At 35.7% G+C, this 20,281-nt stretch overlaps 1 protein-coding gene across 1 annotated transcript in view; it reads left to right on the forward strand.

Annotated features, from left to right (window-relative positions):
* Window positions 1-5,473: 5,473 nt before the first annotated feature.
* WDR19 (WD repeat domain 19) overlaps window positions 5,474-20,281 on the forward strand; it is a 40,143-nt gene continuing 25,335 nt past the window's right edge. Inside the window, exons 1-15 of the mRNA XM_082482957.1 lie at window positions 5,474-5,530; window positions 6,839-6,919; window positions 9,153-9,265; window positions 10,538-10,711; window positions 11,922-12,003; window positions 12,749-12,910; window positions 13,003-13,117; window positions 13,852-13,958; window positions 14,373-14,495; window positions 15,826-15,975; window positions 16,523-16,670; window positions 17,287-17,491; window positions 18,052-18,211; window positions 18,834-18,944; window positions 19,212-19,321. Coding sequence (XP_082339083.1) covers window positions 5,489-5,530; window positions 6,839-6,919; window positions 9,153-9,265; window positions 10,538-10,711; window positions 11,922-12,003; window positions 12,749-12,910; window positions 13,003-13,117; window positions 13,852-13,958; window positions 14,373-14,495; window positions 15,826-15,975; window positions 16,523-16,670; window positions 17,287-17,491; window positions 18,052-18,211; window positions 18,834-18,944; window positions 19,212-19,321 — 1,883 coding nt within the window. The 5' untranslated portion in view covers window positions 5,474-5,488. The remainder of the gene's footprint in view (window positions 5,531-6,838; window positions 6,920-9,152; window positions 9,266-10,537; window positions 10,712-11,921; window positions 12,004-12,748; window positions 12,911-13,002; window positions 13,118-13,851; window positions 13,959-14,372; window positions 14,496-15,825; window positions 15,976-16,522; window positions 16,671-17,286; window positions 17,492-18,051; window positions 18,212-18,833; window positions 18,945-19,211; window positions 19,322-20,281) is intronic.

Here is a 20,281-nt window from a genome sequence, read left to right on the forward strand (position 1 = left end):
ATATGTTCTCCTATCCAAAGCACTCCTTATTAACAATAAACTCAATCTACTTCTTTAAAATGTTAGAAAAAGATGTATCATATTAAGAAAGAACATAATGAGGTTGTATACAATATAGCTGCACCATGCTGATTGCAACGGCATTCTTGCTACTGTCAGTTTTCTACTAATTTGTTATTGTAGCCTTACAGAGGAAAGGTATCCTTTTGGTTTAGTCCTTTTGCTTATGTCACTGGCATAATGTATACATTGGTATTTTTACTTTAGAATGAGAGCATACTTCTGAAGTGAGTCTCACTGGTTTTCCTGCTTATCACACTTTGGCTCACATCACAGAGTGGTGTTGGAGCGTACGAACTGGAATTCTTTCATATTAAATTTGAAAAGCGGTGTACTTTGGCAGATGCAGTCTAACTGCTAAAAGGCAATCAGTCCATAGGAACAGGCTAGATATGGCCTGGATATGGTTCTCCCCCTCAGGCCAGACTGCTGCTTTGTTTGCTAGTTAACTGTTAAATAGCTGCAGTTGTTAACTGCTAGACCTCTCCTTGCATAAGAACAGGGTTCAGAATGTCAAATTTCTCTGCTATTATAGTTGATGTTATAAGCATCTTCTTAGCATTATGTTGATAGATTTTTTTTCTTTACAACTTATCAAACTGTGGTTTTCCCTATTTATTTCATTTTGTCCATATTATTCCTGCTTTTCACGTTCTGTTGAGGAGAGGCTGAAAGAGTTGGGGCTGTTCAGCCTGGAGAAGAGAAGGCTCCGGGGAGATCTTATTGCGGCCTTCCAGTACCTAAAGGGGACCTATAGGAGAGCTGGGGAAGGACTTTTTACTAGGGCATGTAGCGATAGGAAGAGGGGGAATGGCTTTAAACTGGAAGAGGGCAGGTTCAGATTGAACATTAGGAAGAAGTTTTTCACTGTGAGGGTGGTAAGGCACTGGAACAGGTTGCCCAGAGAGGTTGTTGAGGTCCCGTCCCTGGAGGTGTTCAGGCTGGACGTGGCCTTGGGCAACCTGGTGTAGTGGGAGGTGTCCCTGCCTATGGCAGGGGGCTTGGAAGTTGATGGTCTTCAAGGTCCTTTCCAACCTAAACCATTCTATGAGTCTATGATTGAGTCTATGAGTCTATGATTAGTATTCATGGGTGTGTTTGGGGAATAGACCATATTTATTCTCTAGAATAAACTGCAAAGGTTTTAAAAAGAAATATAGGAGAAATGGAGCTTACTGAATTAGTTTCCAGCAATGTATGTTTCAGTAGGACACTTGAAATTGCTTGCATTAGGAGTTTTCATTTGAGTGGCAATGAGAGTGAAATTTTTCATAGAGGTATCTTTTTAACCTGAAACTATCAACTTATTATCTTGAAAGAAAAGAGTGGTGTCAGATGGCGTAGTTTCTTAGTCTGCATTATGTGGTGCTTTAAATAAGTGTTGTAAGCAACACTGTTTCCAATTCACTTGGGGGTAAGTCTGCTGTCCTCTTAATTCTGGGAACTATTTGCAAGTCGAGGTTTTTCCTGATTCTGCATAGATTTCCTGTACAAGTTCATTATGCTTGTTGAACTGTGAGAAAAAGAATCCCAACACTGAATAGCCTCTAACAAAATAGAACCTTACAGGGGATTTTCACTGTCTCTTGAAAATCAAGGTGGCATCATTTCAAGTACTAGAACGTAGGTAGCAGTCTCTTTTTTATGACCTTCCTTTCAGCCTCTGTCAATTCGATGAGATTTGAGTAAGGGTGTGGTTGCTATAAAAGTACACTTTGCAGATAAATTTGCAGTCTGTCATGGGTTGGTTTGGGAGGGAAAAGGAAGGACAGGGACTTTAATTGAATAATTCTGTCTGCTTCTGTACACTTACAAACCTATTTTAACATTATTAGTGAAAGTCTTTTTTTTTTTTTTCTCCAGTAACTGTGTTGCAATGGACTGGGATAAGGATGGAGATACTTTAGCAATAATCACAGACAAATCTAGTGCCATATTTCTGTGGGATGCGAATACAAACAAAACAAGCCAAGTAGACAGTGGCATGAGGTAAGAAAGGTTTTTTTTTAAAGTCTGTATTTGAAGACTGGGACTACAGTGGCTTGTTGCTGTGGAGGCTGTATTGGAAAGATCATCTTTTTATTGGAGTCCTCATAGCACATATAGTGTTAAATTTACATATTACAGTTTGTCGCTAAATTCTTTTTGGTATGATTTGCTGGTTTTGAAATGTTTGTTGTGGGTGGAGGTTTTGAGGTTGGTAGGGGGTTTATTTCTTTTTTAATTGTCAACAGTGCCAAAGTCCCCAGACAGCTCCTCTTCAATGTTTCCACTTTGTAGTAGCAACAAGGATGGGTGAATTTTTTGTGTATCTGCACAGCTACGCTTTCTCCGAAGTATTTCACACAAGTGAAAAGGGAGCTTAAAAGTAAGGGAAGTGATTTTAATGGTGCTAGCATTTTTTCCCCTTAGATTTATAGGGGGATGAAAATGCTAGTCACAAAGCAGACTGGTTCAGGATGGGAGGAGATACCTAGGGCGATTCTACTCTAAGGTTCAGATCCCTACTTTTCTGAATTTGGCCACAGTCTTAAAACTCACCTGAGGCTTACATAACAATCAAGCATTGGGTTAACAAATACGCATGGTTTAACCATTAAACTTTTGGTTTCTTTGAATCTGTTCCACTAAACTATTCCACTAAATATTCTGTCTGTAGGAAAGAGAGTGGAAATGAATCTGTCCCATGTTTGTTTGGGCACTCACCTGAGAAACAGCTAATTTTGGATACTGCTGCTATATTATTTGCTTGATATGAGACAAACACTCCTTCTGATTTAACCTTTCATTTCTAAATTTCCTTGTTTTGGGGTTTTTTTTTGTGTTTTGTTTTTTGGGTATTTTTAAGTAGTCAAAGATACCAAAATTGGAGTGGTTTATTAATCAAATAAAAAAAATTCAGTTCAAGTGGAAAAATTGATGGGTGGGGATTATATTGGTTTCTATGAGGGTGTTTTTTTTCCAGATTTAGGTTGAAAACTCTATGTCTTAAATATGGAAATATTCTGTCTTCCATTAACATGTACACTTGTGCTTTATAAAATTAATTTGGAATATTGGATATTGATTATGGGATATTTCTGTATGTTACAGCCTGTTATCCTGTAAGTGTATGTTGAAACTGAACTTAAATTGTACTTAAAAAATAACTTCTATGCAAGTTATTCCACTCCTGAAGAAGTAGAACAATTGTCACTTTGCACAAAATACACAGTGACTTAACCTATACATGATTTAATGTAGTTATGTTTTGAAGATTGTTTGTCAATAGAATGTTAAGTCACATGTTAGAAAACAGTTTCAAAACAAGCAAATGATTGTACATACAAATGAGAAATTTAAAGTGATTTCTTCTTCCTACTGTCTAATTATTTATATATGGCATTATATAGGCACCTTGTTTAGCTATTTGTGGAATATTTAGTTATTTCTTAGTCATTACATATTATCAACAATATGACTTTTTAGCACAGATGTTATAATGATTATTGTTTACAGTCTTCTCTTCTGGTGGAATACATCAACTTTGGCACTAAAAATGTGTTTTGGTGAAGTTTCCCCAAGTAGCAGTTTGGGTTTTTTTGATAGGTCAGTTTCAAACTGTAGCTATGTATATAATCAAAGCAATTTATGAAGAGGTATATACACATTGTATTGTATGAAGGAATAGACCATATTGTACCTCTCTTTCATGTGTGAACAAATATTTTGGGGGGGAAAAGTAACTTGCCAGTATGAAAGCAAATAAGAGCATAGAAGGTACTTACCAGAATGGAGTATGTGGTTATTACAGTTGCTTCATGATCATCTTCTCTGACATCTGAGGTAAATTGCTTAGTGGAGGCAGTCTCACTAGAACAGTATATATCAACTGAAGTACCTAACCATTCTTTTGTCACAGTGTTACCGCTTAAGCAGAATAAGCACTAACACATATAAACGGTGTGATAATCAGTCTTTTCTGGTATCCTCTTTTTGAAATTAGCAAAGCACAAACAAAGCCCCTCATGCAAACCAAATATATATTGGAGGTCGTTTCATATGTCAATATCTGAAATGTGTTTCAAATTGCTATTACATGCTTACAGTAGAATTTAAAAGGATGAGAGAGGCATTGATAGAAATAACTGCACTAATTAGAAAATTCTGATTAAAATTGTTTTGCTTGAGGCTTTTTTTTTTTAAATGTGGTTTATAGTATTTATCTGTATATCCTTAAATATACACCAAAATAGGCCTTGCTGTATCTGAAACTTCAAGTTAAAATGGGTCTTTCTAACTTGCTTATTACATTGACTAAAACTAGACCTATTCACTTGGAGTTGACTGAATTCATAGGATTATTGAAGTACAAAAAAAAAATATTCAGAAAGTGACTGGAAAATTTCTTGTACCTTCACGGTATCTTTGAGGTTTTCTTGAAGCTGCGTATTTGGCCAAATTACCCATGATTCCATCAGAGACACTTGATGTTTGCAGACACATTTCCATTTGTACAAGTCTTATTACATTACCTCATACAACTTTCTATTACTTTCAGTATTTTGTGCACACTTAAATAATTCTGATACTTGTTGTAGAGAACATTTGCATAATTAAAAACTGTTTGGTCTGTGTTTTATTTGTAAGCACATGAAAGGAATCTCTACTATACAAAGTAAAATTTTTCTTTATTTTAGGGATGCAATGTCTTTCTTATTATGGTCTCGCGTTGGAACTTTACTTGCTGTTGGAACAACAAAGGGAAACTTACTTATTTATAACCGTCAGACTTCTCGCAAGATTTCTGTTCTTGGTATGCATTGGTTTGAAACTAAGCTTGCACATGTGAAAGTGGAATTTTGCTAATATACTTAATTTCCTTTTTATTCTGTATATGAACATAGAAGTCAAAAATGTGCTCATACTCAACTTGCACCTTCTGTTTTATTGTACTTACCAGAGTAAGCTAAAAATATATATACACATACCTGATATTGCCTTATGGAAAACTTGTGTTATCTTTCTTGCTTTACAGTTTGCAAAGGATTTCTGTGGTTGTTCTTGTTGCTGAATTACCTTTTTTTACCTGCTTAGAGTACCTCTGGGCAGAAAGATTAAGGATATAGGACAGAACCCAGAAATTTGATGCAAAGAAATGGAAGAACGGGGGCTGTACAAGTTCTTATAAGCTCAAAAGACTTCCATCTGGGCATAGAATATTTTAAAAAATATTGACTCTTGATTTTGTAATTGCTCTGATAAGTCGTTTCACATTCTGACAGTCTGTGTTTGTGTGGCCAAATATATTTCCATCCCAGATTTTTTTTTGTGGTTGTGTTCACTTGTGTTGTATAGGTTTCTTTCTTTTTCAGGTAAGCACACAAAGCGGATTACTTGTGGTTGCTGGAGTACTGAAAACCTTCTGGCTCTAGGTGGCGAAGACAAAATGATTACTATAAGCAATCAGGAAGGGGATACTATAAGACAGGTAGTATGTATAACCCCCATTTGATTTTAAGGCATACATTGATACTCCTCATTCATGAGAAAGCTGGGACCTATGGAAGCTTATGCCTTTTCAATCTTGTTGCTTTCAAGGACAGGGGGCCTTTGGGAAACCTCATGTAGAATGAGGGCATATCTAAACATCTGAGCCTCTGTGTTACGCAATGTGATGTATGATATTAGAGTCTCTGCGATTCTGTTGTGGTCCTGCCTAAACGCGCTTTTCTCTCATCCTTGGTCCTGATCTGTATCTGTTACAAGAGGATCCAGTGAGTGCAATCTTAGGTTGACTTCCCCAGTAGCAGCACAGAACAGCTCTCACATGACTCTTTATAAGGCCTTTAGGAAGTACTTTTAGTGTTTGTTTTGCTTTAGGTTAGTTAAACGAAGATCTTGCCTCTGACGTGCACGGATTACTCCTAGGCTGGACCTCCATTGCATTCTTGAGAAGCTGATTCCAGTGCTTTCTCCAAGTACACTCGGATTCTCTAATCAAGCATTCTGTTTGTTTACATACGTCATAGTCCTTCCGAGCAATTGCAGTTGCTACGTAGTGTGCAAATGAATATAATTCACTTTTTTTAACTTTAATGAACAGTGTTTCACTCATGATTTTCAAAGAACAAATCTTTCATAGTTCATTTCATATGCTTCCATCTGTACGTCTGAAGATCACCACTGAAGAAGAATACCCAAGTAAATTTGTTAGGGTATGTCTGTGCTTTAAACTAGCTGGCTTAGATAGTAGAAGCAGTGTAGCTGAGACAGCACAGACCAAAGCAAGGCTTGCTTATGATGCTTTGTAGCCTCATATTGACTACAAAAGCAACTAGATTGCTATCACTACCTAAACCAGATCAGGGATGTCCATATTAAAATGCATTGTGAATATTTAACTTGTATGCCTTATTCTTGGTCTTCCTTCTTTGAATTTGCATTGGAGTGACCTTGTTTGTACTGCTTCGGTTAGTACTATCTGTATAGTATCATCTTGCGAGTCTTCTTCCTCATCTGGATCTTTCCTTCTCTATTTGGATTTGTATTTCTGTTTCCTAGATATTTTTTCAGTACATTCTGTGATAACATGTCATTATGATCCAAACTGCCGTTATGTTTTCTCCAATTTTTTTCTTAGTTTTGGTACTAGGTGCAATAACAACTCGTATCTGTCTGTCTATCCATCTGTCTATCCTTAACACTAAAATGTACAGGGCAGGAATAATGCAATTATTTATCATCAGTATTTGCTATGTTAACTGTTGATTTCTCACCCTGAACTTCTTTCTTGCAGACCTCAGTGAGCTCAGATCCCAGTGATATGCAGTTCTCAGTTATGAAGACTGATGAAAGAATATCAACCAGGGAAAGCACAGTAAGAAGTCAATACAAAGTACTACAAAAAGCATTAGGCTGATATTTAAGGGTTTCTGCTGGCAACCAGTGTGGGCCAGGAAGCAATTTGTTCCTCCTTGGCTTAACATTTGGTTTTGAAGAGATTTTTTTTTCTTTTCCAAAACTTTCCTTTAAAGTAAAGCTATGCCCCTTTGTTCATTATGGATGTGTTCATGAAAAGTGCAGTGTTTAGCGATGTGACAGATAACTGATCAGTTTTGTAGTGGTAGTTAACATAATAGATGGAGACACGTGCAGGGACTTAAGAAAATACATACAATATAAATATAGAACAGTAGACACAATGTGGCAGATAGAAACGGAGCAGGATTGTCAAAATTGCAGAGATGCTGCCTTTCAGAGGGCAGATTTTCAGCTGTCAGATTTGGGAACATATCACTTCTTTCTAGTTTTTCATCTTAGCAGACATCAGCATCAATTAGACTAAAAGCCCTGGTGTCATTCATCTGGTGTGAGCATTATCCTGTCTCTGTCTGAATGGCTACAATTTCATTGTCTTCTTCATCTTTCTTGAATGAATCAAAGTCCATCGAATCAGTCAATGGTGAAGTACAGAAAAATAGGGTAATGATAACTATTAGCAGAGCACATTATTAAATAATCAGCAATGAAACACCGAGACAAGACAGGAAATCCATGGATAGAAAGGTGGTACTGTGTTAGAATTTGTCCAGGTCTATACACTTATGCAACATAGTTAAATTCTCACAGTCACATTTAATCTATGGATTATAGATGTCAAGAAAGAATTTTTCCCCATGTTTACGTTGACAAGGACCTGTAGGAGCTTTTTGCCTCTCTGCACGGAGTGAAATGTTTTCTGCTTCCTAGGGAAGCTTCCTAGGCTTTGCAGGTTTTTTTTTATTACAGCTCTCAAGTTTGCTGCAAAATGTTAGGGAACATTCTGTAATTGTGTAGTTCTTGGTGTTTGTGCTTGGATGGTCTGTCAGCAGCTCTAAACCACATAGCATTTATTATCTAGGTGTCTGTTGTTGGGGAGGGTCTTGGCTTGATAACAATCACTTCCAGGCTGTTAGTTATGATATCGGAGAAAAAAACAACCCAGCAAGTTGGATCAAAATAAGTAGTCAAAGTAAGATCAAAATAAGTAATAGAGTTAATATATTGCACTGATTGCACTGCAACATAAAATATTTCCTGTAATTTCTTAGAAGAGTCTAAGAAATAGTATTTCTTAAATACTTCATCATTAAGCTGCAGTGGAATTACAAGCAAACTGTTTTAAAAGGCAGAAAACTTACTTTTTATATTTGGGGTAAATTTAGGTATTATAGGTCAAAATTTGAGTTTGTAATTCTGGATTAATGGATTTTTAGGTCAACATACGCCTTTTTTCCTCAGTTTGAAAATAGCAGCTTTATATTTCAACTCTTCCAGCTCTTTTAGTTTAGGAATAGACCGTTGTCTGCTTTTTAGACAAGGAGAGCTGGAAGAGAAGATAACGTAAAGTAAACCTGTAAATAGTCCTTCAAAGTACCTTTGTCAAAGAATAAGGTGAAACAAGCTGCTCCTCCTTCCTTGCTTCTTTAAAATGAGTGTTTTACTCTTGCCTGACAATAACACATGCTCTAGTAACAAAAATAATCTAAAAAAACCACAAAATTCAACCTGCCTTCCACTATGAGGTCCAGCATCTCTATGGGATACATCAAATGCACTCACCTAGACTGATATCAAACTGTAAATATTGCATGTTTAATACACACTGAACAGGCTGTTTCTTTTGGAATTGTCTTTCTGTCTTTGAAATCTCAGGAAGTTACTTGAGATAGAAGCATTGTGATAGTCTTCCCTTCAGCCTCCCAGATAAAAATTCTGTGGATCAAAAAAGACATCTTAGTTCAAGTGAGAGTAATCCAACAGGATAAATTCATGTGACCTGCTGCCTTTTCCTGTGAGGACATGGAGCTGACTTAATGCTTCCTTAGGGAAAAGTCTTGAATTTGAGATGTGTGTTCTGCTGGGCTTGCATTTAGATCTGTGAACCACTGGCTCACAAGGGGAGTATCCTGAAAATCTCTTCCACTGTTGATAGAAATTCAGAATTCAAGTCCATGGGATTCTTAAGTATTATTGAAAATCCTAAATCCGTCTTTTAGTGAAGAGGTAGGGCCTTATTTTAAAGTGATGCCATTCTTACCGAGTTAATTTTTCTTTTCATTCATTGGCAGGTAAGTGTAGTGGTCGGCAAGAAGACTCTCTTTCTTTTTAATTTGAATGATCCTGATAACCCGATTGATCTGAAATTTCAGCAGCCTTATGGCAGTATTGTAACCTACAGATGGTGAGCAGAATTTCTTAATGAAGCATTCTAGTATTAACAAGCTGAAGATTTTCCCAGTAGTTCTGATAAATACTGGAAATGAAATCATATATCCCTTGCTCACACCAGATTTTTCTTGGATGTATTGTGGAGTTTTTAATAATTCTTTTCCAAACACAAAGAAGTCTACATTTTGTAATTGTTTTACTTGACAATTCAATGGCTCTAAAAAGCAATATTTTCAAATATAATTGCTGCTGGTGTGCGCAGCTTCAGAACACTAATACTGTTGCTGTCCTGACAGTAGATTAAACTGAGGGTTTTATAGGTTCTTTTCTGTTCGGATGAGTAACTGATGAAAGAGCCAGGGGTGGACTTAGATCCTTCAGCTAGTTTGTTGGTTTACAAAGTTGTGCAAAGTTCTTTTAGCCTCCCTGCTGTGTAATCCAATTGGTAATGTTCTTTTGAAGAAATCTCAAGAGACAAGTTTCAACTCTGTACCCAAAAATAACTGTACTTTTTGTATATCTTTTAATCCTGAGATCTTGTCTTTTAATGCCTGTTCAGTCAACGTGGAATTGACATTTATCCCTCTACACTACAACTGTGTAAGAAAACCTGTAGCTATATGCATCTTAATTTATGGCCACGTGTCTAACAAGGCATACCTGGGCTGCTTCCCTTGCAATTTTTTTTTGCATCTAAGCGGATGAGATATTGTTTGAATTCATCCTTACATGCTGTAACTATTTGTGCCTTAACCTCATTATTTCTACTTGACACTATGAAAAGTAAATAAACAATCTATTCACAAATACGGATTATAGCTTTAGTACTTCCACTGTGTTTGCAGTGGTGTGCCTTTAGTACTGCCATTATTGTTTTTAGCATAGCTATGATGAGACCAAGTCAGCCAGAACCTTGAAATGGAAGTTTCCATCTTCTGGCATGCTTATTCCAATGAAGATACCAGAGGTCTTTCTCCCGGCATCACTGCCCTGTATGCAGCTTCCTGAAAGGAAAGTGGCATTGTAAAATGTAGAAGAGCGAATAAAGATGACTTAGGAGTGAACTCTGGGCACAAACATGTTTTTATCTTTTAAGAATCTTTGGTTATGTTTCCCTTAATCTATTTTATACTATATTGTTCTACATTATATATAATTCCCATAATTTGATTGTTTTTCCAGTTGAAGGGAGACATTGACAGTTACCCCAATAGTCTGAAAGAAAATATATTTTGCATATTGCATAAATAGATCTCTTTTCTTAATTGTTGTTTTTTTGTAACAGGTACGGTGATGGCTATATTATGATTGGTTTTTCACGAGGCTGTTTTGTGGTCATTTCTACACACATTCGTGAGATAGGTCAAGAAATCTTTCAAGCGCATAATCATAAGGATAATCTGAGCAGCATTGCTATATCACAGTCATTAAACAAAGCTGCATCATGTGGAGACAATTGGTAAGTGATAGTTTTATACATAAAGAATGGAATTCATCTCTCATAACTTCCACTGTTAAGCGTTAAAGCTAGGCTCCCTAAGGCTTCAAGGTTCCCTAAGAAGTCAGTGCAGAGAAGGTGAGATGAATTGCTCTGTGGAACTGCCTCTCTGCCTGAAGTTAGGAGAAGCTAATTTTGACAATTCTCTGCAATTGTAATTAACTTTATTGTAATTAATTGTAAACAAAAAAAAATAGTTAAACTTTAGTATAAATTATTCCTTTTGATTCTTTATTTTTCTACTATGTTACAACAACAAAAATGTCCAAATTTCTTTACTACGATTTATTGATTGGACATAACCATCTGCTTAGCAGTAGGAGAACAGTTCATTTAAAGCTGTGCTGAGTATGCTGATATTCTCCTCCCTGGTGTTTGGTCTTAACTCCAATCTAGACAAAAGTATAAATGTGTTCGCAATTAAGGAAAAAAGTAGTTAAAGAAACTGGATTTTTTCCAAAATGTGTTGTGCGTATGATAGAATATCTCCTTTAGCTCCTCGTCTGCTACTCCCTGATTCTGTTATATCTGAATTCTTCAGCAAAAAAGGAGCTGAGTGATGGTAGGAGACCATTCTGTCTGTCCTCAGTTCTGTGTATGACCATAACAGACTGCTGTTATGGCACTTGCACATCAAGAGTGGTATAACTATGGGCAAAACATGGTGCAACTTCAAGCACTTCAACTATTGTACAATAGGTATTATTTCTTTAAAGGGTTCTTTAGCATATATTGAGTAACATGACAGCATAAGTAAATTCTCACTCTGTCCCTTTTTATGTGAAGCAGGATTGAAAGCTAGTTTTTTGCATCTGTGTTACAAGGAGTGTTTGTCCATCAGGAATGTGTTTTTAACCTAACCTCTTATTGTAATAGGTCAAAAGGGAATAATAGTGTGTGTTTTTAACTCCTGGATTCTTCCAAATTGGATGAGTTGTGCCTTTTCCTCAAATTTTAGTTCTCTGAGCAAATCTTTTTGCACAGTGGTAGTGATAAACTACTTAGAGTGATGGATGACAATGAATTTTGTGTTGCTCTTTAGGAAATAGAATGCATTTTGCATTTCTGCTTTTTTTTTCCTCCACTAGGCTATCTTGATTGGGTTGGGTTTCTTCCAGCTTATGATGACTGAGATTTATATTAGTGAGAATGACTGTTTATTATTTTTTAGCATTAAAATCCATGATCTGTCAGACCTGAGAGAAATGTATGCCATAATAAACTTGGATGATGAAAACAAAGGTATGTTAACAGTCTCCACGAGGATAAAAATTTTTACAAAATAAGTAAAACAGAATTCTGATGGTTTACATGACTGAAAGTATTGTTGTTGGAAAAACTGTGTGAATGTAGAATTTATCATAAATTCCTTCTTTCCAAACTTTTATTTATTAGGTGACCCATAGCAAAATGGGAACATATTTTATTTTTTCTGTTTAAAGTATAGAGAAGTACAGCTCTCAGAATATTTGATCAGTTAGTGTTTTGGTTTTTTGAATCTGTGATACAGTATATTCAGATTACTAAAATAACATACTGAACTGGTTTCTGCTTCTTTCTGTGTTTTTTTGGTGTGGGATGGGTTTTTTTGGCTTTTCAGCATCTCTTGTGCTAACATATGAAACTTAATCTGTTCTCATCCTGATATACAGGATTTGTGCCTGTGGCTTTCAGAACATTATTACAAGACTATGTTCTAGGATAACGAGTTACCACCATTATCTCCTCTTGTAGTGTCTGTAAATACTTCAGTTATTTTCAAGTCTTCATGCTTAAGAAAATGCTAAATTGGTAGATTATGGTTTGGGCTTGAGTGAGTCCAGTTAATCTCGAAATTATATTAATTGGTTATGTCTGAGTACATTAGTAGATATTTCTAGGTATGAATTCTGACCATTTTCACATTTTAAAGCAAAATAATTGTTTCTTGGTTTCAGTAGTTAAAGAAAGGAATTATTTTTTTTCTAAAAGCTTGTGAATGTTTTAGGTGTAGATCAGCTGGCTTGGACAGATGATGGACAGTTGTTGGCAGTATCTACACGAAGAGGATCTCTCCATGTTTTCTTGACAAAGCTTCCAGTCCTTGGAGATGCTTGCAGTACACGGATTGCATACCTTACTTCTCTTCTTGAAGTTACTATAGCCAATCATGTGGACAGAGTATGATAACCTCATCCTTTTAAACTTCATTAGATCTAAGTAAAGTAAGTATTAATAGTGGATGAAAATTGTTTTGTTTTGTTTTCTTACAGGAGCTACCAGTCACAGTCTCTGTTGAAGTAGAGCCCAGTTTTGTTGCTATTGGTGTTTATCATTTGGCTGTAGGAATGAACAATCGGGCTTGGTTTTATGCACTTGGAGAGAATAGTAAGCATAATTTAGTTCTCTTAAAACTACTGCATCATTGTGTCTTATTTTATGAATTCAGTATTGTGTTTAGCAGTTCTGGACATTCCACATTGTACAATAACAACTTGAATTGCCATATGGTCCTGTTAGGACCAGACAATGTTATTCACAAACTGTAGCAGTTATGACAAGGCATTGTAAATAATAGGAATAAAACTTTGGGTTCAAGGTATTGGTAATGAAATGTAAAATGTTTCTTTTTTGGGTTTTTTTCAGATCATGTTGTTAACCGGTGAAGGACTTTTAGGGTTTTTGAGATGTTGTTTGACCATGTCTTTAAATACTAAGTTTGGCAAAGTACCTAGGGACTATATGATCAGAGTGTTTAAACTCTGTTTGATAGATGTTCATGTTGTTTGCATGGGGTAAGGTAAAATTGGTTATGCTACATCCAAATTTTAGACAGTGGATTTAAAGCTTTCCTGTCTAAGCATCATCTTTCTTGACTAATAATAAATTAATCAAAACTGTAAGAACACTAGCCAGAGTTGCATAGGAAAAGAGTTTCTCTGGTACTTTCTAACTAGTTGTCTGCTAAGAAGAAAGTCTCTTTACACGTGACTTGTCCCCTCTCTGCTTAGTTGTGAGTTTTTCACATCTGGTTAATCAGCTGCAAATTTAATTGATGATAAGTGAAAGCCTACACAAAATCAAAGTATTTTTACCTTTTCTTTTCTGTTTGAATTCTTTAGATGTAAAAAAGTTTAAAGATGTGGAGTACCTGGGGACAGTAGCAAGTATGCACCTTAATTCTGATTATGCCGCTGCCCTCTTTGAGGGTAAAGTCCAGTTGCATATGGTAAGAGCTCTGGCAATTCAGAGGGCTGAACTAATGAGTTGATCTAAGGTGAACAAGGTAATGTCATTTTAAAAATGAGAGAAAAGGGAATGACCTTCAGTTAATGAACGTAAAAATTAAAAATTCTTTAGAATTTTTTTCTGGCTAATTAAAATATAAAGCTGAGTTCCTGTAGACTTTAGAAATGCAACCTAGTCTAAAACAGGTGAATAAAAAGTGTTTTCTTGTGAACTGTTAAACAGGTTTTACTTTAAAAGTCTCTATGGGAATGTGACAGAAGCAGGTGCTGTGCTTTTAAGGGATGCATGTGCAAGTTTGTTTTCATTTAATTTCCTTAAATTTGATACAGGCAAAACTATGATACCTAAATGTTAACAGTGGAGTTTTTTGGTTTATTCTATTCTTTATATTTAGATAGAAAGTGGAGGTTTGGATGCTCAGGAAGAACGAGAAACTCGACTCTTTCCAGCAGATGATGATAAATACCGAATTTTGTGCCATGCTTTAACTAGTGACTTCCTCATATATGGTACAGATGTGAGTATTACTTCTGTTTTTAATGATCTTTTTAGATGGAATATATTTCTATCTGAATTATTTGGATTATTACTCATAACTTTAGCAAAAAAAAGTTGTGCTTCTGAGAAGTTTACAGTGGATCATTTTCTATGCAAGAACTTCATGCAAATACAGTCAAAATTGCATTCAACTTCCTTTATTGTTGCATTTATATGAGATGCATTGGCAGGAAGGTTAAGTTTTGCTTTTACTACTGTTTGTTGTAAAACACTGATTTTAGTAGCAGAATTTAATTCTATTGCAGTAGTGGGATGGTTGGCAATCAAACTAACCCAGTTATAAGAAAAAACATAGCACTTGCATTGCAAATTTGTGATAGATGTGGATAAAAAGGTACAGAAGTAAACAAGTATGATAGCATAAATTAAAGTCTTGACTTACTGTTGAAGCCTTTGCCCAAAGAGAATTTTTTTTGGTGTTTCAACAAAGACAGGAGTTGGGAGAGCATGGAAGAAGGATGTGAACATGCTTATAGACTTTTCCAGATATTTTCCTATGCATGAGGGGTAGTTTGTTTGCTTTTAGTATTTTTTGGCCTTGGGAATACAGGGCACATTTGGCATTGTCGTACTGTGCTCTTTATGACCCAGGCTGATGTATTGACCTTCCAGAGGAAAGGCAGAATCGCTGTCTCTGGTGTTATCACTGGTTTAGTAACTTGAGTGGTTTTGCAGCAGTTGAGGGTTTTCCCACCTCCTCAGTACCTAAACTGGTACTGGTAAATTTGAAGTACTAAATTCGCATCTGACCAATTTGATGTGTGCAAATTTTACAATTTACTTCAAAAGCTGCCTTTTACTTTCAGTATTTTTCTTTGTGCAACACTGATTGAAATGTAGCATTAATCACAAAACAGTTTGATTGGTTTTCCCTCATGAATTAGGTACATCTGTTCTTAAGAATTTGTGGTTCTTCCTTGGAGGCAGCTTTGTTTGAAGGTTGAGCTTCTCTCAGCAACAGGGCAGGCATTTCCGCTGTTTAGAGAACTGCACAGTGAATACAGCTTGTCTCCACAAATCAAAGTGAGATAAATGACAAAAACAATATAAACCCCCTCAAAACTCTAACTCCTTTCCCCACCCTCCAAAAAGCCTCAAGTTTTCCTTTCCTGCCTAAAACCACCTGTGAATGAAGAAGGAAACAAAAAAAAAAAACCCCACATGCAAGTATTTTTCTTTAAACACTCTTTATGCTCAGCACCCTGAGATGGGAGAAACTACAACCAATTTAATTATCTACTTGCTGCTTGCTGATGTCATCATTAACTGTATCTGTTATTTCTCATTAGACTGGAGTTATTCATTATTTCTACATTGAAGACTGGCAATATGTGAATGAATATCGGCATCCTGTCAGTGTGAGAAAAATTTTTCCAGATCCCAATGGAACCAGACTGGCTTTCATAGATGACAAAAGTGATGGCTTTGTCTATTGTCCAGTAAGTTAGTGTGGGATACCCATATAATTATATTTACAAGCAGGCTTTTCAACTGTATGGTGTTTTTAATGGAGAATGAAGAAAGTTTTGTCACTCCAATATGTATGAGGGTAGAAGAAATTGTCTAGGAGGCTTGAAGATAACTTAATGGTAATGTAAGGAAACAAAATCTGTCATGTTAGATCAGGACAAGTTCATTATACGAAATTCCTGATCAGTAATTTTCAGAAATGTATGTGTTTGTCTTTTCAAATACAGATATTTTAGCTCATTAACAAGCACTGCCAGTTTTACTGCCTGTCCCCATACCTTTTTTCTAAGAGTAAATAACATTCATATAATGTGCATTTTCTCCATTTACTTCCCTTCTGAATTAGACTATTGTGTTACTCAGAGTTACTACTTATAAGACAGCTTTTTCATAGTACAATTTTCATATTTTTGCACTACTTGTATTCTTTTTTTTATTTTTAATCATAACTGGTATGAATATTTAGTTTGTCTCCTTAATCACTTGCAAGTAATTTTACTTTTACATTGTTTGTAGGTAAATGATAGATTATATGAGATTCCAAATTTCTCACCAACTATTAAAGGAATCTTGTGGGAAAACTGGCCAATGGATAAAGGTGTTTTTGTTGCTTTTGATGATGATAAAGTGTACACTTACGTTTTTCATAAGGATGCCATTCAAGGTACTGTAAACGACTTTAACAACTTATTATTTTAGTTAATAAAGTAAAACATGTTCTGAGTCTTCATTTGTCTTGATTATTTTCATAACTGCATATAAAAATAAATAGTGCTATGGAAGTTTTGAAGTGCAACTGATGAATAGGAAACTAGTTGCTTTGTAGGTTTCTCTGTAAAGCTTCAACAAGGCATTTTGGTCTTAAGTCCCTAAGTTTCTTGCTCTTATAATCTTTTGTCTTAAATTTATACATTGTGCTTCAATTGTATTTTCAAATGTTCATGAGAAAATCTTAGGATCAGGGTGACAAAACTTGCATGCACTTAAACTGTTAAACAAAATTGTAATAATAGCAATTTCTGTATTTGTGACAGAGAAACATTAAGGAATTTACCTACAAACATTTGGAAAATTACTTGATAGTTTAGAAGATCTAAGTTGTGTGTGTTTACTTTACTGAAAAGTATGCGCTGTACAGTAGATGGTAACTACCAGAATTAGACCTTGAATTAATGCCCTGCAAATCTACATTATTTCAGCTGTGACTGCTTGCTACACTTTTTACCATGTAGGGTGTTTTTTTAATTATGTCTTCTTTTCTTCCTGCTCTTTGAATCTAGGATCCAAGATTATTTTGGCAGGTGGCACGGAGGTCCCCTTTTCCTATAAACCTTTGTTGTTGTATAATGGAGAATTAACTTGTCAGACTCAGAGTGGGAAAACAAACAATATCTATCTAAGCACTCACAGTTTCCTTGGCAATTTGAAAGACTTTGGACCTAATGAGCTGACACAAATACTTACTCAGACTTTAATGTTGAAAAGGTACAGCTGTGTTTTAATCATATTGCGTAAATTGTTTTTTTCTGTGCTTATAGCTCAATACAGCATATCCTAGTGATTTAAAAATGTCATGCTGAATATTGATAAATTATATTGATCCATGAGTCCATGTAGCTGTCTATGTAGACCAAGCAAAATAAGTGACCCAGTGGTGCTTTATTTGGTTTTCTACTGCCAAGAAAAAGCTAAAGTAATTTTTTTCAAGACTGATTTGGGGTTCTGTGACAGTGGCTGTCTTCCAAAACTGGCTAAAGGTGCTTCTTGCATACTTCCCTCCCACTGTAATGAAGAAATGCAAAATCAGTGCAATGGAAGGAATGCCAGAGTAGGGAAAGCAGATGGTTTCATGAAAAAGTGTGGTAGAAACAGAACTGTAAGTTATGCGTTTGTATTTCTTCTTTCTTCCTGACACATCTGTCTCTCCATGGCTTAGAAGTAAGTGCTTTTTATATTTTCCTTACCATAGTATTAGGAAAAAAAGCGTTGGGAGGGAATTTTAGGTATAAGTAATACTAGTTTTAAATGTGTTTTACCTTCTATAGGTTTTCTGAAGCATGGGAGGTGTGCAGACTTCTGAATGACCAGTCTGGTTGGAACGAGCTGGCCAAAGCTTGCTTACATCATATGGAGGTGGATTTTGCAATACGTGTTTATCGGACATGTGGTAATGCTGGGATGGTGATGTCACTAGAGCAAATAAAGGTAAAATGTTAAGCCCCTTTTAAATAGGAAATACGGTGATTTAATTCTTTAGAATTGCTGAATTCTTATTTTTGTGGTGATTTTGTGGTTGTGGTTTTTTTTTTTTTTAATAGAAGGTGAATTATTTTCAAGGGGGTTAATAATTATAGAGGAGAAAGTGTCCAAACCAGGTAACTCTTGGTTAGTTTTCTCTTGAAGTGGTTGCAGTGTCTACTGCAATGCACAACATTCCTTTCTGCTTGAGAGCAGCAGAATATATTTGTGTCTCGGGCATTTGGAGGCTATTTTTCCTTCATTGTTTTTGCAAAAATGTGTAAGGCTTCTATTAGTATTAAAATAAATTTAAAAAAAGCCTGCAGATTGCAATTCTATGTCTGAAAATGTACATGAAATAGTGCCTTAAAATATACTTCTGCAAGTTGCTGATTTTTAGACAGTGTTAGCTGTAGTGGCTTTGAGCTACAATAAGGAAGTGAGGGCTTTTTCTGGTTTGTAGAATCCAATATACATGGTTGTAAAATGTCAGGATATTTTATTTCACCGTGCTTACCAAATTATGTTACTTATAACAATATTTTTTTAAATTTTGAACTACGTTTGCACCTATTACATTTTTTTACAGGGAATAGAAGACCACAACCTTTTAGCGGGACATCTTGCCATGTTTACTAGTGATTTTAATCTGGCTCAGGATTTATATCTGGCATCCTCCTGTCCTATTGCTGCACTTGAGGTATTCAGTTAAGCTGTGTAAATTTTTTTCTGCTGTTTTCAACTCCACCTTAATGTTGGAATATTTTACCTTCTGATAATTCTGCCTTTTCATGGTTTTGTTCTTGCCATTGCGTGACTGACAGACATTTAGGATGAATGACTCTCAAATTGTCTGAATCTTTCTAGAATATTAGCTCTATATTTGTATTTAGAATAATAAAGAGTTCATATTAGAATTCAGAATTTGATACTTGCATCAGAAAATGTTACTGTTCTTTGTTAATAGATGCGAAAAGACTTGCAACACTGGGACAGTGCACTTCAGTTGGCTAAGCGTTTGGCCCCAGACCAAATCCCTTTCATATCAAAGGAATACGCAATGCAGCTTGAATTCACGTAAGTTCTCTTGTAAAGTTGCAGTATAAGAATATTAAACCAATACTCATGCTAACTAGAACATAGAATTGAGATACTTCAGCTGACTGCATTGCTGAGAGAGGATTCTGTGAGGTCTTCAGCTATAGTACAAGGAAGAGTAGTTTTGTAAGGAATACTTCATGCTAGAGACATATGTTAACAAATAATAGTTACTTTTGATAATCTCAGTATATCTGGGTTTTTTTGTAACTGGTAGGTCCACTATATAATAATATCACCTACTAAATAAATGTTGCAGGCAAATGCTTGGAAAATAGAGAAAGTTCACACCATTTAACACTTCTTATATTGGATGAAAGCCTTATCTTTTTCCTGTCTTTTCTTAAATACCCAGTAGCCTTCATTTTCTTACATATTTTAGGTAGAGGAGTGTCAAATTTCAAGGCTGCCAGTCCCTGGAAGAGAAAAGGTTTTAACCATTTGCCATGATTTTAAAGTCTATTTTATAGCTAATTCTTCCCAGGTGAAACCTGGTCTATTTAATGTCTAAACCAAGAGGAAAAACTCTTACCTATTAATAGAGTTTTTAGACAACTCCTTCCCCCTGGCAGTGCCCCTGGAACTGACAGAGGACACTTGTTGCTCACAGAGGGGAGGGAATGGAGGCAGTTGAAGCAATGCAACCACCTGTAACTTGAGTTCTGAATGTACTTAAGGAGAAAAAATTGCCTTCGTTTTTATGTTGCAAAAATTCTAAATAATTTTAGAAGGTTAGTTTCAATTATCTTCCAGAAAAACGTGGAAGTAGAGATGAGGTTATTGAGGTGTATTGTGCAGATAGATTCTTTGCCTGTCTTTCAAGGGAGGTTTATTTGTCTTAGTGTAACGGAACTGAGAGATGGACTGCCTCTCTGACTAATAGCTGGATAAAGTGCACATGAAGTGCCATGACATACAGTGTAACTGTCCGTCTTTTGC

The sequence above is a fragment of the Vanellus vanellus genome (assembly GCF_965231255.1).
Source record: "Vanellus vanellus genome assembly, chromosome: 4".
Lineage (NCBI taxonomy): Eukaryota > Metazoa > Chordata > Aves > Charadriiformes > Charadriidae > Vanellus > Vanellus vanellus.